Source organism: Hyaena hyaena, unplaced genomic scaffold (genome assembly GCF_003009895.1).
Source record: "Hyaena hyaena isolate Hyena2069 unplaced genomic scaffold, ASM300989v1 scaffold_104, whole genome shotgun sequence".
Classification (NCBI taxonomy): Eukaryota; Metazoa; Chordata; class Mammalia; order Carnivora; family Hyaenidae; genus Hyaena; species Hyaena hyaena.
Window position 1 is genome coordinate 938,932 of NW_024080736.1, and position 21,480 is coordinate 960,411.

At 46.7% G+C, this 21,480-nt stretch overlaps 1 protein-coding gene across 1 annotated transcript in view; it reads left to right on the forward strand.

Moving 5' to 3' along the window:
• Window positions 1-21,480, forward strand: part of PRKCA (protein kinase C alpha) — a 401,970-nt gene that overhangs the window by 296,743 nt on the left and 83,747 nt on the right. Inside the window, exons 6-8 of the mRNA XM_039235921.1 lie at window positions 15,286-15,442; window positions 16,501-16,635; window positions 16,893-16,989. Coding sequence (XP_039091852.1) covers window positions 15,286-15,442; window positions 16,501-16,635; window positions 16,893-16,989 — 389 coding nt within the window. The remainder of the gene's footprint in view (window positions 1-15,285; window positions 15,443-16,500; window positions 16,636-16,892; window positions 16,990-21,480) is intronic.

Sequence of the window (21,480 nt, forward strand, 5' to 3'; positions counted from 1 at the left end):
CAAAGCTTCGAGAAACAAAGTTTGTTGTGCCAGAATTTCTCACCCACCTATTCACACAGCCTGTTGTCAATTATGTAAGGTTTCAAACCATGCATACTACAAGGCCAAGTAAAATGAAAAGTTCAGAAATGGGATAGTCCTGATACATGAGGACAAGGAGTAAGCATTAAAATCAGTTGAACATACTTGGGGAACCTGGGTGGCTCAGTCAGTTAAGCGTCTGACTCTTGATTTTGGCTCAGGTCATGGTCTCACAGTTCTCAAGATGAGGCCCCGCGTCGGGCTCTGTGCTGACAGCAAAGAGTCTGCTTAAGATTCTCTCTGCCTCTCACTTTGTCCCTCTCCCCGTCTTGTGCACTCTCTCAAAAAACTAAAATAAATAAAATCAGCTAAACATAGTAATGTAAAAAATAATTATTTTTTTTAATGTTTCATTTATTTCTGAGAGAGAGAGAGGCAGCATGAGTAGGGGAGGGTCAGAGAGAGAAGGAGACACAGAATCAGAAGCAGGCTCCAAGCTAGCTGTCAGCACAGAGCCCGACGCGGAGCTCGAACCCATGAACCATGAGATCATGACCTGAGCCGAAGTCAGACGCTTAACCGACTGAGCCACCCAGGTGCCCCTGTAAAAAATAATTATTAAAAACTACGCATTGCATAAGAAAATTAGGCATCCCAAATTCCAGATAATTCTATGGTAACAAAAAATGGGGACTGGGTGATAAGGTAGTAGACTTCCCGTGCAGACATCCTCAAACACTAGAGGGAGAGGGTCAGAAGATACTATTTCATTCTTTGATGATCCGAGAAATGCAGAAGAAAAACAAGGGCAAATCTTTTTTACATAGTCATCGATAGAATTAAAGCAAAGTTTTTTTATTCTTTCTGAATACCTGGAAAAGATGAATGCAAACAAAACACAGCATAACAAAAGCCTGAAAACAAATTACAAGCAGGCAGAAGCATGACAATAAGTGAAGACACAGGCAGCAGACGGCAGTTCAGCATGAAGGTTAAGAATATACTAGAATCTGGGTGCACCTACCTCGCTTGGTCCGTAGAGCATGTGATTCTTGATCTTAGGGTCATGACTTCAAGCTCCATGTTGGGCGTGGAGCCTACTTTAAAACAAATGAACAAAAGACTATACTCGAATCTGGCTGCCTGTGTTCTGGCCCCTAACCCCCCCCCCCCCCCGCTAGCTGGGTAACCTTGTGCTAGGTCCCCCATCATCTCTCCGAACCTCAGCCTTCCCATCTATAAACTGTGGATACCAAGTTGTGTTATTATGGGGGTTACTTGATGTGTTCAGAGTTCTGAGCAGTTGGTCTGGCACATACTTGTGGTTACAGACATTGAGGACCAGGTGCCAACTTTAAATTGCCCATAGTTTTCAGATTGGGTTTGTTTTGTTTGTTTTTATAAAAATTCAGCTATATTAACAAGATTTGTACTTTGTAGGAGAAGGAATAAAACCTTTTTCTACCCTTCCAGGTTCTCAGCTGGGGCTCTTCTACCAAAAGACAGATTGACAAGAAAAAAGCATACACATTTACTTAATGTAAATTTTACACAAAGTGAGAGCCATCAATAGGAAATACCCAAAGGAACTGTTAAACCTGAATGGTCTTGTACCAGGTTTGATGAAAAGTGTAAAGTCGTGATAAAATAGGACAGGACAGAAAGACATGAGCTGAGGAAACTAACCTGGAGGCTGGCGCAGGCACTTAGCAAGGGCTGTTTACTGGGGTCTCTCCGTCATCAGAGATGAGGATGCTCCTTTCTTCCGGGTATAGGGAAGACTCCTCTTATAGGAGAGGATTATGACCTGCTGCAGGGGAGGCTCAGAGAGTCCTTCGGGCCACCTGCCATTTCTCAAATTCCTTCAGCTTAAAATATTCAAGATGCCAGGGACGCCTAGGTGGCTCAGTCGGTTAAGCGTCCAACTTCTGCTCAGGTCGTGATCTCAATGGCTCGTGAGTTTGAGCCCTGCATTGGGCTCTGCACTGACAGCTTGTAGCCTGGAGCCTGCTTCAGATTCTGTGTCCCCCTCACTGGTGCTCTGTCTCTCAAAAAACGGAATAAACATTAAAAAGTTTTTTTTAATTTTTTTTACTTTCTAAAAAAATTTTTTGGCATAATAATCAGTATGCCAAAGTGTCCTATTTTGGGGCGGCATGTTCTGAACCCCATCAACCGAAAGCAAAATGATTCACAAACCTAAGATTAAGAATAGGCAGAGCTTTACTAGATGAAGATCAAAAATGCAGCTGAAATGGAATTGCCCTACACACCTGGATGAAAAGGCTTTCTTCTAAAAGATGTAGAAATCTAGAACAGTGTAAAGCATCAGCTTGTGGAAAGAATTAACAAAGTCAATTATGATGCAGTTGATGGCCTAATATAAACAAACCACAGTCACACCATCCAGTGATGGGCCTCAGTGTCATTGGGAAAGTTGTCTAAACATTTTTAAGAAAAAATAAATTAAGCACTGAGTGTTATGTAGAAACTAATTTGACAATAAACTATTTAAAAAAGAAAAAAAGAAAAAATAAATTAGATCTCGCCTCACACTGCACACCAAAATAAATTTCAAATGAATTTTAAAATTACAAAAAAAGAAGATAATAAAAGAAAACATAAGTGAATGTTTAGCTAATGTCAGGGTAAGAATTTTCTAAATATAAAAAAAAATGGAAGAAATAAAGAGGGAATCATTTGACAGATTTAACTGTCTAAAAACTCAAGTCCCTGTGTTTGTGGAAGTATCGTGAATGAAATCTAAAGGCAATTTGCAGCAAAGAGGGCAAAGGCTGTTATTCATTGAGGTCTAAGGAGCTCTTCTGACCCAACAAGAAAATTCTTTGATGCCCTGTAGGAAATGTGCAAGGAGTTGAGTCAAAGAAAAAGAAAGAGCAATGACCAAAAATAACCATATGGGGAGTAAACAAGAATTTCAACCTGAAAAGCAATCAATGAAGCCAGAATTACACTGTTGTTATTATAATTTTTTTTTTTTTTTTTTTTTTTTTTTTTTTTTATTTTTTTTTTTTTTTTTTTTTTTTTTTTTTTTTTGTTATTATTTTTTTTTTTTTTTTTTTTTTTTTTTTTTTTTTTTACTTTACTCATCATACCCTTGGCAAGACTTTGGTAGGACTTTTGGATGAGTGATTTGGTGATCCATGTTGAGAGTCTTGAATGATTTTGTACCCTTTGATTTTACTCCTAAGAATGTGTCCTAAGGAAAAACATCAGAAATGCCAGTGAGTATTTGTACATGAAAATCGGTTGCTGTGTTATTTATAGAGATGAATTTTAAACTACTCAGCCCCAAACGGGGAACTGATTAAATAAATTATTATATAAAGCAGGATGTTAGGCATTTAAAATGTTTTCAAAGCAGGCCTTGTTATGTTATAAGGGCAGGATCTAAAACTGGGTTCATTGATATGAATTCTGTAAAAGAAATATATATATATATATACATATTTTCATATTTCAAAATATATTTCATATATTCAAAATATACATTTTTTTTCAGTAGAGCTACATGCAGAGCAAAGGGCCTGGCAGTAAATACACCAATATGCCAACAGTGGTTGTCTCCCACAGCAGAAGTGTAGATTTTACTTTTCCTCTTTATACTTTTCTGTAGGGGTGGCTGGGTGGCTCAATCAGTTGAGCATCCAACTCTTGATCTCAGCTCAGGGTGTGATCTCACTGTTCGTAGGATCCAGCACCATGCTGGGCTCTGCACTAGCAGCGCAGAGCCTTCTTGAGATTCCCTCTCTCCCTCTCTCTCTTCCCCTCCCCAACTCACTCTGTCTCTCAAAATAAATGAACTTTAAGAAATACACACACACATTATTATGTATTTATGTACAATGAGTGTATCTATTACTCTCATGAGAAAACAAATAATATTTCTTAAAATCTTCCCATGTTTGTGCAGAACCATTTCAATCTCCCATAACCTGGAAAATACTGTTTCTCACAACCATATTCCATTCCTTTAGAACATCAAGGTTATAGAACTTTAATAGAAGTTTTTATTGTCCACTAACTGTAAGAGAAAAAGCAGTGAAATATTTATGATCCTTTTCCAAGGACCGAATGTTACTTTCTCATCTCAGACCATAATCCTCCAAATTCTCTTTCATAAGTTTTATTCCAGTGGCACCTTGATTGGAGAGTTGCTGACTCATGTTTTCTGGCGTATGAATGGCCATTGGATTAACAGGGACAGAAATTGTGTCCTCATCACCACACAGTGAGTCTCACCAGTGAAACAAAACATTGAATAAATAGGTCCTAAAATGTGAGATTATGTATGTCCCTGAATCCAGATTTATGTGTGGGTTACATGTAGAAAGACAGGGATGCTGAGCCGGTATATTTTGAGTGTATCTTATTCTTTGGTGCCTTTGTCAATAAAGTAACAAATATTACTAAAATGTATGGATCATATTTTCTCAACAGAAAAGGGATCAAAATTCGAATTCTGTAGAATTCAACACAGGTGGTATCAGCCGACTGACTGGTCGGAGCATAATAGCACAAATGGGCCAAACTGAGTGACTCCAAGACTCCATTTTGTTCAGAGAATTACCATCCATTGTTACCTGGTCCAAAGGTGTCACTGTCGTTGATGACACCTTTGCATTTTATTTCTGAAATCTTGAGAAGTTCTACACAATCCTTTCCCCCTAAGAGTAAATGGCCCTTTCTGCTCTGTCTTTCCTGAAAGTTGAAGCTCCGTCATATGCCCTCTAGTCTTTTTGGACTCAGTGACTCTTTCTTCAAAGCATCTAACATTTTTTTAAAAAGTGTGTGACTCCTTTTGGCCTTCTGGGTTTTTCCTTGTCTCACAGTCCCTCCAAATGGACGCTTTTTGTACTGCAACCAAAAACTAAGTGCACACCTTCCTGTCTGCGTTAGCTTTTCAGCCAAATAACAAGAATCCATTGGGCGCTCGTAGGTTTTGCCTTGCCCAGTGCTGGCCCAGGGGAGACTTACCCAGTAGGCTATGACGCGGCCCCTGCCCTCAAGTTGCCGTCAGTCTGTAGAGATGAAACTCTGGTGGCCTGAGCTGGCTATAGAGTGGAAGGTCAGAGAAGAGGAGTCTTGTGCCAGGATAAGGACTAGTGTCACGGGGAGAGATGGTGAAGTGTGTGCTCCAGGTGGCGCAGGGATGGGGAAGCAAGGCCCCGGAAGCGCAGGACAGGGTGGTGTAGAGATTCACATATTTAGCAAACAGTCACTGAGTACGTGCCAGGTGCTGTGCTAGGCAGTAGGGGTTGACATAGCTAGTAGTGAAGAGACCGGCCTCATTGGTGTGGAAGGGACCTTTTGAGTTGTGTAAGTACTAGATGTGACACGTTGGGTGCAGTCAAATAACATAGTTAGCTAGTCAGAACCAACACCAGCTCCTGAGTCGTGCCACCGGGCACCAGATGAACAGACCAGAGCACGGAGCGTCTCTAAAATTGGGGCAGAAATACTAAAGTAAGTGATAGAGAATACATCTTTTCTATATTGGAAGCCTCAAAAACACGGTGTCACTCAAGCGATGATTGGAAATCTCTCAGTTCTGTTTTGTTTGCGGGAGAAGAATGTGGCGTGTCATTTCTTCTAGCTCGTCAATTCTGTGCAATCAGTCTGATGCATAGCGGTGACACGTGGGGCTGCCATAACGATCAGGTCTCATCTGTCCTATCCAGTCTTCATTGGTACCTGTTGGAAGTTACTTCCTTTGGCCAGCCCGAGCCCAACAGCTCACAGTCACAGCTCCCACGTTCATGCTAGTGGAGAAAATAGGCCGCAGCTGCCGTGGCCATGGCCAGACCAGCTTACCAACACCTCCCATCCTAGAGCTGTTCCCAGCCAGTTTTCACTCCCCATTTGCAGGACCTCTCCCAGTCCCCAGGCCTCTTCCATCCCCGGCCGAAGCAGGGAATCCACCAAGAGAAATGCTGCCTGTCCCCTGCACAAGAGTTCTGGAAGGGTATGGAGAACGGAGGAAGGCCCCCCAGTCCTTGGAGGACACAGGACGTCTAAGGCATGCAGCAAAAAAGTCCTCAGCTCAAGCGCATCGCTGCCCCCACGCTTGCCATAAAAACTGTGACGGTGCTCTGACGGGCTTTACGGCTCCGAGAAGAATCTCTCACCTGACTTTTCGGGGTGGGGGGGGCTGTCTGCCGCTCAGTTAAAACCCATGCGCAGCAGCAGTATGACTCAGGAGCCGTTCCTCCTGGAGGTTGCCGAGGGCCCTTCCTCTTTGGTGGTCCTTCTGTGCCAGCCTGACGGCCTTGCCAATCGGACTTGCCCTCCATCACCTGTGACGCACGCACCTGTGCCAGGGCCTGCCAGTCTGCCTGGTTTGAGGGGTTCCAACTCAGAGCCCCCAAGCCCGGAACCTTGCCTATTGCTAGACAGCTTGGCCACCCCCGACACATCTCGTGGGAAGGGCGTTCGGTAAATCCTGTTCCGGAAGCAATCTGTCACCCCCACCGCTTTCCCATCAACGCGTGCCAAGCCGTTCTGGCTTCTGGTGCAGAACTGACTTGTAGCAACGTGAGGAGGCTGGCAGCTTCTCAGACACGGCTTTCTCCCTTGCACCATCGGCAGGAGAGGCCCCGAGTCACGGCGCAAACAGACCTTGAGAACTGGGTGTTCTTCCTAGTAATGTGACCGGGAAAGTGTAATCTAGAGGAAACACGAGAACTCGGTGATGTGGCTGAACTTCAGTGTCGTTCTGAGCTAGTGGGTGAGGGTTTTTGCCCTTTTTCTATCTGATCCAGCCCGTTGGCCACTTGAGATGCCCCTGAACTGAGCATGTAGGCTGTCAGGAGGCTAACTTTGTCATCTAGACAAGCCCTTAGTTAGCTACGGCCAGATTAACTAATGAAGCTGAGGGGTGTCTCCCGCTCCGGGCTCTCCTCTAACAGGTAGGCTTCTGTGCGTCCCACTGACCCCGGGCACACATTCCTTTAAAATTCCAATTTCCAAGCAGCTGCTGCATAATTAAAGAATGGCCCCACTGATGCCTTATCGGGCTCACCCTTTGCACTTGGTCCCCCCGAGCCGAGGTGTGGAACGGGCTGGAGGGGCACGAACAAGGTAGGGGTGGCTGTTTGCAGCAGGTCATGGTCAGATCAGATGCTCCAGGAAGGAGGCTGTGAATCGGGCTTCCTGGAGGGCAGACTGCTCCGCTGAGAAAGCTCCGTGCACCTGGAGGAAGAGAAAGTGCAGGCAAGTACACCTGAGAGATGTGGGCTTCCAGATGACCTGAGACAGGAGAGGACGATGACCCAGAACAATGACCCATCTTGTTCCTGGTAGGAGACACACCCTTTCCTCAACTCCAGCCCAGGACCCCTCTCAAGCTTTAGGACAAAATCGGAGTTCAAGAGGCTCAAATTAAAGTGGAAGGAACCGGAAGGAAACAGAGAATTCACCAGGAAGTAGAGGCTTCTGTCCCACGTCACTTTCTCCTCGGCGTATTGTTGAGATGATGAGGCAGTATTGGTTCTGTATCAGGGATCAGTAAACCACGGCTTGAGGGCAGATGTGGCCCTCAGCCTGTGGTTTTTAAATGAAGTTTTATTCTAACACAGTGTGTTCATTTTCTTACATATGGCCTGTGGCTCCTTCTGCTCTGTGCCAGCAGGCTTGAGCGGTGGTGACCGGGGCTTTCTGGCCTGCAAAGCCTGGAGTATTTGTGATCTGTGCCTTTATAGAAGTTTGTTCTCTTGTTCTGCACTAACACCAGTACCTGAAGGCAGAGGCCGAACAGAGAGCAGTGCTCAGGCCCCAGACTCAGGACCCCTTTGCACTCTTGATTCCATCGCTTACTAAATAACCAACCTTGAGCAAGTTACTTAACATGCTGGTGCCTCAGTTCCCTCCTCTGGAAAATGGGCATCTGAGTCATCACTTCACAGGAGAGCTGTAAAGGTTAGGTGAAGTACGGCACCTGGAAATCTGGCCGTAAATCTGTGTATTCTTTTTGTCAGAATAGAATTTGTATCCTGTAAAATTCATCCTTTTAAAGTGTACAATTTAGCAGTTGCCGGCGAATTCAACAAGATTGTGCAAACATCACTACTAAATCCAGATCATTTTTGACCCCCCCCCAACTCAAATTAAGGAACTCCTGAATGATACCCATGCTGGGCTGAATAGTGACTGTACAGAGGTATCCGGTCCTAACCTCTGTAATCTACAAATGTAAGTTTATTTCAAAAAAAGAAGAAAAGAAGAAGAAGAAAAAGTGTTTGTAGGAGTGAAGGGAGTGCAGAATCTTAAGATGGGAAGATGATTCGGAATCAATGCGATCACTTATTTCTTTACAAAAGAGACACTCTGGCATTAAACTTCTCTTCACCTTCAACCATATCTTTATAAGAAATTCTGGGTCTTCAAAGTTCTTTGAAAGAAGGTGCTGTGGTTGTCTAATAATTGCCAAAATTCTCTGGGTTTGCGTGAAGATACCGCTCGTGGATTGGGGAAGCTTCCATCACTTCTATGGCCTGATGTCAAATGACACCAGGTTCTTTTGACCACAGACACTATACCACGTCATTCGTCTTCCACACTTGCCTGTCGCACCCCCCCCACCACTGTTTTTGCCATTTTTGCATTCCCATTACTTTTGCTGTTGGTAACTTCACACAAAGAAGAGTTTGTATGGTTTTGTTTTTCTGTAGTGTCAGAAAACGTAGCTTTTGCTTTCTCATGCTGTGGGGTAGGATTATCACATTCTGTTTACTCTTGTTTTTGCCGTGGAGCAAGGGCGGAGGAGGAGGGGACGGTCACGAGGTCACCACACACTGAACAGTCTGAACAGTCCTGACTTTTGCAGCAGGTCTTTGTTTCCAGCCTTTGTCCTTACTGTTGGCTGTTTTAACAGAAGCCATGAACAAGGATGCTCGCAGAGAGGGGGGAAAAGACACTAAAAATAGAGAATTATTTTCTAAAGCAAACATATCATTTGAAGGGCCACACTGTCCTTGACTTTGGAGGCACTTAACTTTTTTGTGCATCGCGAAACAATGTTCCCATACAGATTTGAACTCTGTTGAGCAGGGTTATTGTGGGTCGGTGAAGACCAGTCCCATCTATGGGCAAAGGGGTTATAGCTGTGTCCTCCCATGAAGCTTTCAGTGCGTATTGTGCATGGATCCTTCAGAGCCTCCATGAGCTCTGTGCCTGATCAGAGTGCCCTAAGGCAGCCTCAGAGCGAGCCACAGGGTCGAAAAGTCACAGGGAGGCAGGGAGGAGGTGCGGAGAAAACAGTGGATGCCTTCCACTGTGTTGGCCCTGAGACAGCTTTTATGGTAGGTGGTGAGCTCCGGGTGTTTATTATTATACCACATGGTTTATGTTACATATATTCTCTGGATCAAGAGACCAGCCGGACCATTCTTTGAATGGATCAAAGATTGCATTGATTTTTTTTTTTTTAATCCCAAACTATTTTAGAACTAGGAGCTGACTATTGAACTCTGGCCTAACCCTGAGGTCTGGAAATTCCAGCACTATATGAACTGTCTTTTTAATATACCAGCTTTCCTTACCCTGAGAAAGCAGCCCTGCCCCCTGGACCAGCCAGACGGCCTGCACGACGATGATCAAGATAGCAAACACATATTAATGTGATCGTTAGTACTGACGGCAAGTGCGTCCGTTTGTTACAGATTGCCTTCTAAATGCTTTACAAATATTAACTCCCTTAATCTTCACAACGACCCTATGAAATAGGCACTATTATTGTTCCGGACTTACAGATGAACAAACTGATGAGTGGGGCAAGTTGTCTGAAGTCATACAACTAAAAAGAGGTAGAGCAAGGACTTGAACCCTGCTGCCCATGCTGGTAGCCACTGTGTTACAGTGGCCCCTTGGGAAGAAGTCAGCCACCACCTGCAGCCTCTTTCCAAGTGAAGGGAGCCTAACTGTCATTGAATATCCTCAGATGTACATTAGACAGTCACATGACTTCCAGTGTTTGTGAGGATGGCTGGCCTCTCCCCGAGAAAGCATGGCAGTCACCTCTACTTCCCCCACATCAGGCAGGCCTTTGGCAAACCCCTTGCTTCATTCCCAAGTATTGGCTGTTCCATCTACCAGAATGTGCCTTTGATGTAGCTTCCCAGCCTGTGTCAGGCTGCCTCTGAGCTCTTGACGAGCCGGCTCATGTGCCTGAACACTCATTCAAAACTCACATGTCCCGGGCTCGCCCAGCCGTCTATATCTGGTATCTCTGAGGCACCATGGAGGTGTTTTTCAATCTTCTTAATCTTATTTGAATGGATTTTGTCCAGAAATGATACCTTACATAACCAGGAAATTATATAACCTTTTAACCAGGCTGATTTTTCTTTCTTAAGTTTATTTATTTTGAGAGAGAGAGAGAGATGGGAAGAGGGGCAGAGAGTGAGAGAGAGAGAGAATCCCAAGCAGGCTCTGCATTGCCAGTGCAGACCCCAGTGCAAGGCTCGAACACACGAACCATGAGATCATGACCTGAGCCTAAATCAAGAGTCAGACACTTAATCAGCTGTGAGCTACCCAGGCACCTCCCCCCCACCACGCCCCTGCTGGGCTTAACAGCAGATCCTTAAAAAAAAAAAAAAACAACCAGCACCTCAAACCAAAAGATGGTACTAGAACTCATATTCTATATTTCTATTCAAGTACTGGAATTGTAGAACAGATTTGGTTCTGAAATGGCCAGCACCATGGCACAGACATTTCTTGAGTGGATGTGTCCTTCTCACAGAAGCTGCAGAATCAGCACAGATGCGGTGGCGGGGGGGAGGGGAGCGCTCCTACCGCGTGTGGTCCACAGGGCTCTGGGCCCACCTGGGTTAGTGCTGCAGCCGCGAGTGGGCAAGGGGTGTGTTGCTTCTGCATCTCTGTGTTTAGAGACCAGCGACCTCTCAGAACTTGAACTGGCTTGATAGCACTTGACACTCCCCGTCCCCTCCCCTCCCAGAGTCTACACAGTAGCAGATTTTTTTTTCCTGCCTGAAGTCTGGGGGTCAAAACAGTGTGGTTCTTGCTCAAGACAAGAGGCTAGAAATGAGCTGTGGGACCTGAGCTGGGTCTGTTCTTGGACCCACTGTGAAAGGCTGCCCTTCCTTTGTGCCTCAGACAACACGCTCCCCATTCTTGGGATGGGGCCGCTGGAGGCTAGGACTTTCACTCGTACTTGAGATGATTTCTGAAGGTGCTGAGCTGATATTAGAAAGATTTAAGTTAACCTGGTGAGAAAGTTACTCCTCTTTCAGTTTTCCTTCATTCTTGGTTGTAAGGTGTGGAGAAAGGCTCCATCAGGGGCTGGAATATCCTCTACGCTCAACCCTTGTTAATTCCCCCCTTCGGAACTAACATCAGGCCTCAGGAGCACCTGCCTCGGCCAGAAGTAAGGAACCCTGTTAGATTTTCATTGTATTTAGTTTAATGGTTCCCTTCTCCCTATAGCAGACACTGTTGGTTTTCCATTTACCATAGGGATACGTTTCCTTTTTAAATGTTGAGTGTTAAAAAGTGAATGATTTTTTTAATTTTTATTCTATGATTTTTTTTTAATGTTTGTTTATTTTCGAGAGAGAGAGAGACAGACAGACAGACAGAGGATCTGAAGCAGACTCCAGGCTCTGAGCTGTCAGCACAGAACCCAATGCAGGGCTCGAACTCCCAAATCATGAGCTCATGACCTGAGCCAAAGTCAGATGCTTAACCGACTCAGCCACCCAGGCGCCTTTATGATTTTTTTTTTAATGTGAATAATATACTGAGTCCTCAAGAGATGCCAGTGATGCGGGTCGAGGGGCCACCCTCTGAGAAACACTGCCAGGTGCATTGAAGGGCTTCCTATAATATTCACCTGAGAAGCTTCAAAGATGCTTCTGGGCCTCAGCCTGGACCAGTTAAATGGGACTCTGGCGGGGGGGGGGGGGGGGGGGGGGGGGGGGGGGGGGGGGGGGGGGCGGCAGGCATCAAGTACATGACTGTAACATCGCAGCTGAGGTGTTAAAGGGCCACCCCGGGGTACCTAGCCACCACCATCCACACCTGTGCAGGGGGTGGTCGGGGAGGGCAGCGTCCTCACCACCCTCTGACCTTGCAAACTGATTGCATCTTTTTCCTTCTCTCTCCTGCCTCTTGCCCTCACATCCACTACCTCCCTCATTTTGCTCTTCTTTTCTCTTCCCTAACTTCCCCACACCTCCTCCTCCAGCCCTGCTTCTTAGGTTAAGACCTTACTGGCACCACGCGCTTGCAAGCGCATTAGAAAATCTCCACATCATTCTGTCCTTCACAGCATTTGCTTTGCCAGTTCGTAAGTTGTCAGTCCAGTTTCTGAAGATCTTAAGGCTTTTAGGGTTGTGCTCTCTGCCAGCAACTTGCATTAACAACGATGATGATAGTCATTATTGGGCTCTTACTGTGTACCTATCACTGTTCTAAGCACTCTGCATAATCTTCCCTGGGGCTGGATGGGGGGGTACCTTGCTCCAGATGAAGAAACTGAGGCACCGAGACGCTAAATATCTGGCCCAGGGTTATACAACCACCAAGTGGCAGAGCCAGGATTCGAAGACACAGGCAGCCTGTCCCCGGAGCCCACATTGTGAGCTGACAGGGACCCCAGGTCAGTTACTCCCAGTCCTGACTCGGGCGCCCCGGCGTGTGGTGAGTCAGCCGCACGTCAGGCAGGCTACTCTCCACTGCAGTGGGAAATTGAAACTTGGACCCACTGTCCTTCAGTGACATTTGGAATTGATAACTCTCTTTATTTTCCACTTCAATCATAGAATCTCAGTAGGAAGCCCACAGTTTTAAATCCCATTAAGACTGTAACTCATCACCATTCAGAAGAGATCCACCTGAAATGATGTTGTGTGGGCTGCCTGTCAGGACGAGGAACTGCAGATGAAAACGGCCGCGCCCATAATCGTCCTGGGACTGGCAATACTCTGAGCAGCCTCTGTGGTTCCTCATTAGTTGAACTGAGATGTAGCCTCAGTGTTAGACATTCCAGGGCTCTAGCTGCCTTTTCAAAAGTATCTGATTCTCATTCCAGTGCTTAATTGAAGAGAGACCTTTGGCCCCTTCTCATTCCTTGTGGGAGAGCTCTATTTTTACGCTCAAACTTGTGCATCTCTTGTGGTCCTTGGGTTGCTGTTTTGGGAGACTGGGTCTTCTGCATTGCACTAAAAAAACCTTCTGTGTGAGCTTGAGGGGATTCTCAGGCAGTCAGATCCTCTGGAGACCCTCTGCCCCACTGAAGATTTTGAAATTGTGGGCAGTGGGGACCAGTCATGGTAAACACTCCCATCACGGTGTCTTTTTTCCCCTCCATTTTCCAAACCACTAACCGTATAAAGCACGGTGTATACGTTATTTCATGCACTTCCCCCACCAAGCCCGTACCACTGGGAGTGAGCCCCTTTTCATTTTTCTAGGTGAAGAAGCAGAGGCTCAGGAACTTAGGCTTCCCGGTGCTTGGGAGCCCACGAAGGAGGCAGGATTTGAAAGCACGTCTGCTGAGCAGGCTTGCTTATATGTTCTGTCTACCCCAGTTGGATAAAGTTAGATATCATCTTATGGGGAGGAGGAATGCTTGGAAAGCGTAAGTGAATATGAGGAACATAGGCCTGACTTCTCTGGGGCTAGTAGATCTGAGCCAGCCCCTCCCCCCTCAGACCTTTTGAATATGGTCCTGTTGGTCACCTGCCTGTGCTAAGGCTTCCAGATGTAAGGCTATTGGCCAGCAGGCTCGGGCACTGGGTGTGTCCCCAGACTGGTAACAGGCAATACTGGTCTGTGACTTCTCTTAGGGCAATGTCCAGGGACCCAACATCTTTAGCATGCCCTGTCCTCTGCTCTGTCTCTGCCCACTGCTAACTCCAGCACCTTCTTCCAAAATTCTTCTAAGGACTTGCTTTAACAGACAAGCTAACCTGATCATCAGTAGTAGGTTGAGAACAGTATTTCCCCAACACTCCTTGTGCGTCAGAATCAGGAAGCTTAGTGAACTGCACCTGCCCCTAGATCCGTGATGCCGATGCTGCCGGTCCGGGGGCCACACTGGGAGAGCCACTGGGCTCCAGAGCCCAGTCCCAGTTCAGATGTGTCCTCATGGTGTCTGGCTAATTGGGGACCCTGATGCTGGGAAGTTTCAGCCGTGTTGGGGAAGATGCCTTTGGAAGATGGTGAGGAAGACATTTGGGGTAGGCAAGCTCAGGCTTTTGTCCCTTCATGTCTAGCGAGAGATAACGGCCTACCTCATTTATATGCAGTGGCTTCGCCCGTTCCCACAGAGGTAATAAAACCCCGCAAGCCACATCTCCGAGCGTGCCCTCCTCTGTGCATGAAATGGCCTTTCCTCCTCATTATTTCGGATTCCCATAGGAGTGCTTCTCAGTCAAGGATATGCATTGGAATCATCTGGGGGTCTTGTTAAAATGAGAATTCTGAATTGGGAATTCTGGGGTGGGGCCCGAGTGACAGATTCCACACACCCGATGGGCACACAGGCAGTGTCCCAGGTGCTGCTGGGCTGTGGACATGCTGTGCACGTCGCAGAACAAGGCAGGGTACACGTGGGGCACCTATTCTGTATTACAGCTGCTCACACCCGAGCTCTCGCCCCTGCTGCACAAGGGGTCACCTGGGGAGCTTTGCAGAACGTGGGCCACACCCCTCAGAGCCCCTGGTTTCGTTGTGAGCACTGGAATTTTTGAATCCCCTTCCCAAGAGATTCCAACGTACGCCCAGGTGGGAAATCACCAGCCTTCATGGAGAAAAGAGATGAATTCTTGTAGAAACTCAAGAAACAAGTGCCATCGGCTGGGTTGGCTGCTTGCATGGGGGCAGGGCACGCACCCGTTCTGGAGAAGGGCTGCAAACAGCACTGGGGGTCTTATTTAAGCACAGAGTCCGTTTCAACAGCTTTGGGGAGCGACCCAGGCTGCTGCATTTCTAAGACGAGGTGCGCAGGGGTCACGACTGCTGTTGGTCCGGGCTGATACGGAGTCTCAGGGCATGACCACAGGGCCTGTGTGATGCCCATTATCTCTGGCACCAATGACAGCAGGTCGCTTTTCTCATATTGAGGATCAAAGGCTTTGGGTCCTCCCCTCCTCTCCCTTTAAGCACCATCTGGACGTCTCCGTCACTCAGCTTGGTCTTGACACAGGACACAGGGCAATACAGGTCAGTTCTCTTTTAATAACATTTGATGTTTTTTTTTTCCTTTTCTCTTCACAGTACGAGATGCAAAAAATCTAATTCCGATGGATCCAAACGGGCTTTCAGATCCTTACGTGAAGCTGAAACTCATCCCTGATCCCAAGAATGAAAGCAAGCAGAAAACCAAAACCATCCGCTCCACGCTGAACCCTCAGTGGAATGAGTCCTTCACGTTGTAGGTGTTGTCTTTTCTTCTTGATTGCATTGTCTCCCCACACATCACACAACTGCCCACCTCGCTGTGAGAGGTGACGAGGTGGGCCTATTGTAAATGCCTTTAAACAGCACTCCGTTACTAAGACTATCTCAGACCACTGCTAAGAGGCAATGCTCTCACCCCTGTTTGGTGGCTGGTGATTTGGTTTACCAGGGATTATGTAATGCAGGCCCCAAATTAGCATCGGTGCCCAACCTGTACCAAAAATACTTTTAGGTTAAAGATGGTGTATAAAAGTATAAAGTGTGTTCCACCTCTTGATGGACCTGAGTTCTTTGGAGGGTTAGGGGAAGGGAAGAATTTAAATAATAGTTGTTAAAACCTGAAATACGGGAGTCACATGCTCTCACCCCTGAAACGGAAAATTCATCCTCACCTTTCAAGAGGAAAGACTTCTTGGAGGAGGTGACGTTTAACATGGGGTTTAAATGAGTGCCAGGATTTCAGAGGCAGGGATGGTAGAAGAGAAAGAAGGGAGGAGGCAGTGGGAGGAGGCATAAGACCATAAGGTAAGAGAAAGCACTGCCTACAGCCGAGCACAAGCAGGTGGTAGTCCTAATAAACCTGGACACCGGTCGTGTGGACGACCACAAAGGGAGCTCTTTTGTGTAGAAGAGAGGTTGGCAAGCTTTGCCCTATAAAGGGCCAGATAGTGAATATTTTAGAATTCATGGGTCATTCAGTCTCCATGGCAGCCCCATAGCTCTGCTATTCTCGAATCAAAAGCATTCATAGACAGTAGGTACACAAATGGTCATGGCTGTTTTCCAATAAAACTTTATTTACAAAAACAAGCCACGGGCCAGATTTGGCCCGTGGGCCCTACTTTGCTAGCTGCTAAGTCTGGAGCTTAGGCTGCCAGAGCCTGGTACCCTGATGGCAGTGGGGAGCCACAGGAAGAAAATTGAACATACTATTGTTTTTTGAATGTCAGATGCCTATCACAAGCACGTGGTGTCTCCCAGGAAATCATGGTCTAAATAACCTTGTGCATGTGCACCTGCACTCTTTCGTAGCAAATTGAAACCTTCTGACAAAGACCGACGGCTGTCCGTAGAAATCTGGGACTGGGATCGAACCACAAGGAATGATTTCATGGGATCCCTTTCCTTTGGAGTCTCGGAGCTGATGAAGATGCCAGCCAGTGGATGGTAAGTATGCCCAAGGTTGAACATGTCCGTGTCAACGAAAGGTTAATAGTCTCCAAACGCTAGAGCCCTTAGAGATTCAGAAGACGCACTGACTTTGGTCTGAAATGACCACTGACTGCGAGGTTATCTGGCTATAGTCTCCCCACAGGATGCATTTCAGAAACAGCCGGTCTAGAGGTTGAAGGAGAGATGTTGCTGAACCCATAGCAGCCCAAATGCCACATTCCTAACTCTCCTTCCCTCCGTGTCTCCCAAAGGTACAAGTTGCTTAACCAAGAAGAAGGTGAGTACTACAACGTACCCATTCCAGAAGGAGATGAAGAAGGAAACATGGAGCTCAGGCAGAAATTCGAGGTAAGGATATCAGCGAGATGGCAGGAACCGCCTTTCCTTGGGAAAGCTTGACCTCAGGCAGGGCCAGGGTTTTGTGGTCGCACTGCTGGAAGACAGAAGGCAACTTAGGTGTTCGTCTTTTTCCATATTTAAGAACAGAAATGCCGCCTAATCATCTTCCTTTGCAAGCTGTGTTCACATTCTAGGCCTGTTAGCATTTTAGAGAACGGAGACCAGAGCTAGCCCAGAAATAAGCACAGGTGATTTCTGCATAAGAAAGTGGTTGGCACGTCCGTGGGGAGACAGGCAAGGTTCCAGGTGCGGTGTTCTCCCTGGAAAGAAGGGCTGTGCTGCTCCAAATGGCAGGGGCCACTCTGGCACTGACTCGGGAGGTGGTTTGGGTGTGTGACTGGGCTATCAGGCCAGCATCTTCCTTCTTGCTCCAGACCTTTAGAAGAGGCCAGCTCGTTGTCTCCTCCCCACTGAGTGTCTGGATTTGCCTTCTGTCCCGGATCATCTGTCTTCTCTCCCTGTCCTGCTCTGCCCCCCGCCCTCCTCCCTTCCCTCTTTTTCTCCTCTCTATCCACACTTCTCTTTACTTTCCGGACATCTCCGTTCTTAACGACCGTTCTTTCCTCTAAGCACCTGCCTTACCTTCCCGGTCACAGCTTTTAATCTTTTCGGTTTCCTCTGATCGTGATCACCTGCATTTTGGCTCTTGGAGGCGTTCATACAGTAGCCATACCAGTCTGTGTAGCTGGTTCATTTCTTTTTGAATCTTTCTCTTCTTGAGGCTAATTAGGATTCCCAGAATTCCCGTACGCCGAAGACACACACACACACACACACACACACACACACGTACAGAAGCTTGAACTGTTGCTGAAAATACTGACACTAATGAGGTGCTGATGGTCTTATTTTCCTCCCTCTGTTGTGTCCTTCCCTTAAACAAAAGTTTGTCGTAGAGAAACACGTAGGTCATGTGGAGGTAGAATGAATCCCTAAGGCCATAAAACAAAAATGTTCTAAGTGCTTCTGTTACGCTGGTACGTGGCTGAATTGGATGTTGACGGCAAATGCTTAAAGTCAAGGCCGCGCTCGGATGCCCTCAGAAGAGGAAAGGAGCCGCACATGATAGAAGTCAATGGCAAGGGACAGCAGGCCTCGGGACTGGCAACAGTAGGGTGGGGACTGGGTGGGGACTGGGCGAAGCGGGTGGGCACAGGCCCTGTATGAAGGCGGCAGCTGCTGTTACTCGGCACCCGCTGATGACTGCCTCACACAGATGCGGGGCCCGTGACGCCAGGTCTCCCAGTTCCTCAAGAGAAGCCAAGAGTCCAGAGGTTTTGACACATCTTCTGACTCCTTTTAATATTGGCAGCTCATTAAAACTCAGAGCGTGGTGTAGGTCACACACGCATCTGTTGGTATAAACACAGGCAAAATTGAGCCAGTAGAAATCAGCTTGTCTCTGCTCCTAAAAAATATAGGGGGAAATATATACATGTTTATAAATATAATAATATATTATAATTAATTTATGATATGTAAATATTTTATGTCTGTATCTATATTTTTATTTATAATGAATTTCTTTGCAAAGGGACCTTGTAATATTTAGAGGCATTCAAGTCCAGAGATGGGGTAAGGCTGGGGGTAGTAGCTTCAACTATCCATGCCAGGCATAGATAGTTTTTTCTATTTATTTTTTCCTTCACTTGTTTCATCAACTACTCCCACCTCTACCACCCCCCCCACCCCCCGCCCAGCTGAGGACAGGAGCCCCATCCCCAACCTCACACCACCTCCGTGAGGGCTGAATCTTTCCAGAGAGTTTTGGGCCGCCGAGTGCTGGCACTGCTCATATGTCCCAGGCAGGGAAAGAGCCGAGAAGCTCACCAGAGCCTTGCTGAAATTCAAGCCGTAGTTGTGGATCATTAGCAGCCATTGGGTCAGGGTCTGCTGGTGCAGAGCCGAGTTGAGAGCAGAATGGTCCTGGGGCATCATGATGGTGTCACTCTTGGAAGCATCTGAGACTTGGCTTTGCTGATGGAGAAATATTGACCCACTTTTTTAGGCTTCATTTCTTTGGCTTCCTGGTGAGTAACCTTCCTGTTTTTCTGGGCAGTGAGTCTAGCTTTTTATAAAGGTCAGAGTTCCAAACTCAAAAAGCACAAGGGGGCAGGTCAGAGGGCTTGAGGCTGGAATTGCATTTCTCTCTAGAGGCTGGTTAGAGGCCACATGTGTCATGCTGGTCGCTCTTCTCCCCCCTGGCAATGCTCTTTGCACTGGAGCTCTGCTAGCCCAAGGCCAAGTGCAGCAGAGGGGTCGAGCCTCTGCTGTCCAGCTTACATTACAGACTACTGTGCTCAGAGCACCCGCATGAGCTGCATTCTGGCTTTTTCTTTAAGCATCTTTCAACTCCCTTGGACTTTACAGGAATTATACGAGCTCATTTTACTGAGAGTTGCTGGAGACCAGGCCGAAAGCCACTAGATGTTCATGTCAAGAAGATGCTGAGAATTTTATGACAACCATTGCATTGTATTTAAAAATTTTTTAATGTTTATTTATTTTTAAGAGAGGAGAGAGACAGAGCACAAGCCAGGGATAGAGGCAGAAAGAGCGGGAGACACAGATCTGAAGCAGGGTCTAGGCTTGAGCTGGCAGCACAGAGCCTGACACAGGGCTCAAAGTCACGAACCTCGAGTTCATGACCCAAGCTGAAGTCAGACCCTCAACCCACTGAGCCACCCCGGCACCCCTGCTGTGTCGTGTTTTACATGGAATGGAGATCCAGATGTGATTTCAGACAGCAGTTGTCATGTAATGGTGTTCTGTTGAGGTGTGTCAGTGTGAGACTTGCAATATCTCCCCAGAAGCAGTGTGCCAGGGCAGAAGGGCCATGTCCACTTTAGCGGTTCTAGGTAACAGCTAGCATTCCCAAACGGGGTGCCACCTGGCACCAGGGTGCAATTTGGGGGACCTCTAATGCCCACCCCACTTCCTCCCTCTCCACCCCCCACCATGATGTGACTGCTTCCTGGCGTCTGCAGACTCCCTTCTCTGTGCACGTATCTCCATGAGCCTGTCATTCTGACTTGCCTTCCGTCATCTGAGTCCTTTTCTCCTCCACCCGCTCTTTCAGAGATACAAGATACTTTGCCACCCTCTGGTAACAGTATGATTCAGCTGAAATGTTTAATTTAAAGTTCAGCAGTGAATCATGACTGGGTGGAAGACAGCATGGTGACTAATCCTTTCAGAGCCGGCAGGATTCGGCGGTATTGTGCACCATCTCGTCCATGGTGCTGTTCTTTCCATGTCCAGCCCTGTTTTCTAGAAGGAGTTAACTAAGTGTGGTTTTCAAGCCCTCTTCCAGAAACCAAAAGCCATCCAGTCCGAGGGAGGAAAAATCCAAACAAATGAGCATTTACAGCTCTACCACCGCATTAGTATTTATCCAATAACATGAGGAAATTTTTTTCTTAATGTATCGCTGATTCTAGAATTCTGCCAAACAGTGAACAGTGAGGAAAGCTCTTAGGAGCCAAAGAAATCCCGAGATGCTTGGAAACGATCTGAATCTGTGATGCGTTGTCGCCCTCCAACACTTTATCTGCATGAAAGACAAAACAAGCCAGAACTTTGACCACAGCATTCATGGAAAGTGTATCTGTGGGTCTTTAACCTGTTTTGTGTTTGTCTTCAAATCAAGTACACATAGTTCCTGATTCGCCAACAGAAATCATATATCTGTTCATTTGTTCAATAATAAGATTCCAGCAATGAATAGAACAAACAGTGCCTCCTATCTGTAGGGTTTATCTCTGTGCCTTTGCGCCCTGCTTCAGGACTCTTTGGGAATGAGGCAGGAAGCCTACTGAGAAATAAGCATGTTAGAACCCCAGTGACTTCCCAGGACCTCTCTCACTGTTGAGAAGATCCAAGATTCCTGTTCCTTCCTCCCTTCTGGGTCCCCACTCCCTGCACTGAGGCTCATGGCCAGTGTAAGAGAAAGGGTCCGCCTTCCCTTCGAGGTGGCCCAGAGGCTGGCTTAGCCCTTGCTCCGCAGACTTTCTGCAAAGGGTCACAGTAGACATTCTAGACTCTGTAGGCCTCAGGGTCTCTGTCTCACACACTCCCCTCTGCCTTTGTGCTGCATAAGCAGCCACAGAAAAGAGGGAAACAAATGGATGTGGTTGTGTTCTAGTAAAACACTGTACAGACAGGTGACAGACTAAATCTGGCCAAGGAACCATAGTTTACTAACTCCTGGTTTAGCCCACGGACTGTGAGTTAGAATCAAATCCTGGCTCTGCGCCTTATTAACCATGTGACTTCCCTGTGCGTATCCTTCACTGTGAATGAGGATAGCAGTAGTATTTGCTTACTGGTATTGTTTTAAAGATCCAATTAGGCTGTCATTAGAAAAGCCCTAAAAGCATACTTTTTATAGAAGCGTTTTATCATCATCCTCAACATGTTTTGTTATAGAAAGTGGGTTGG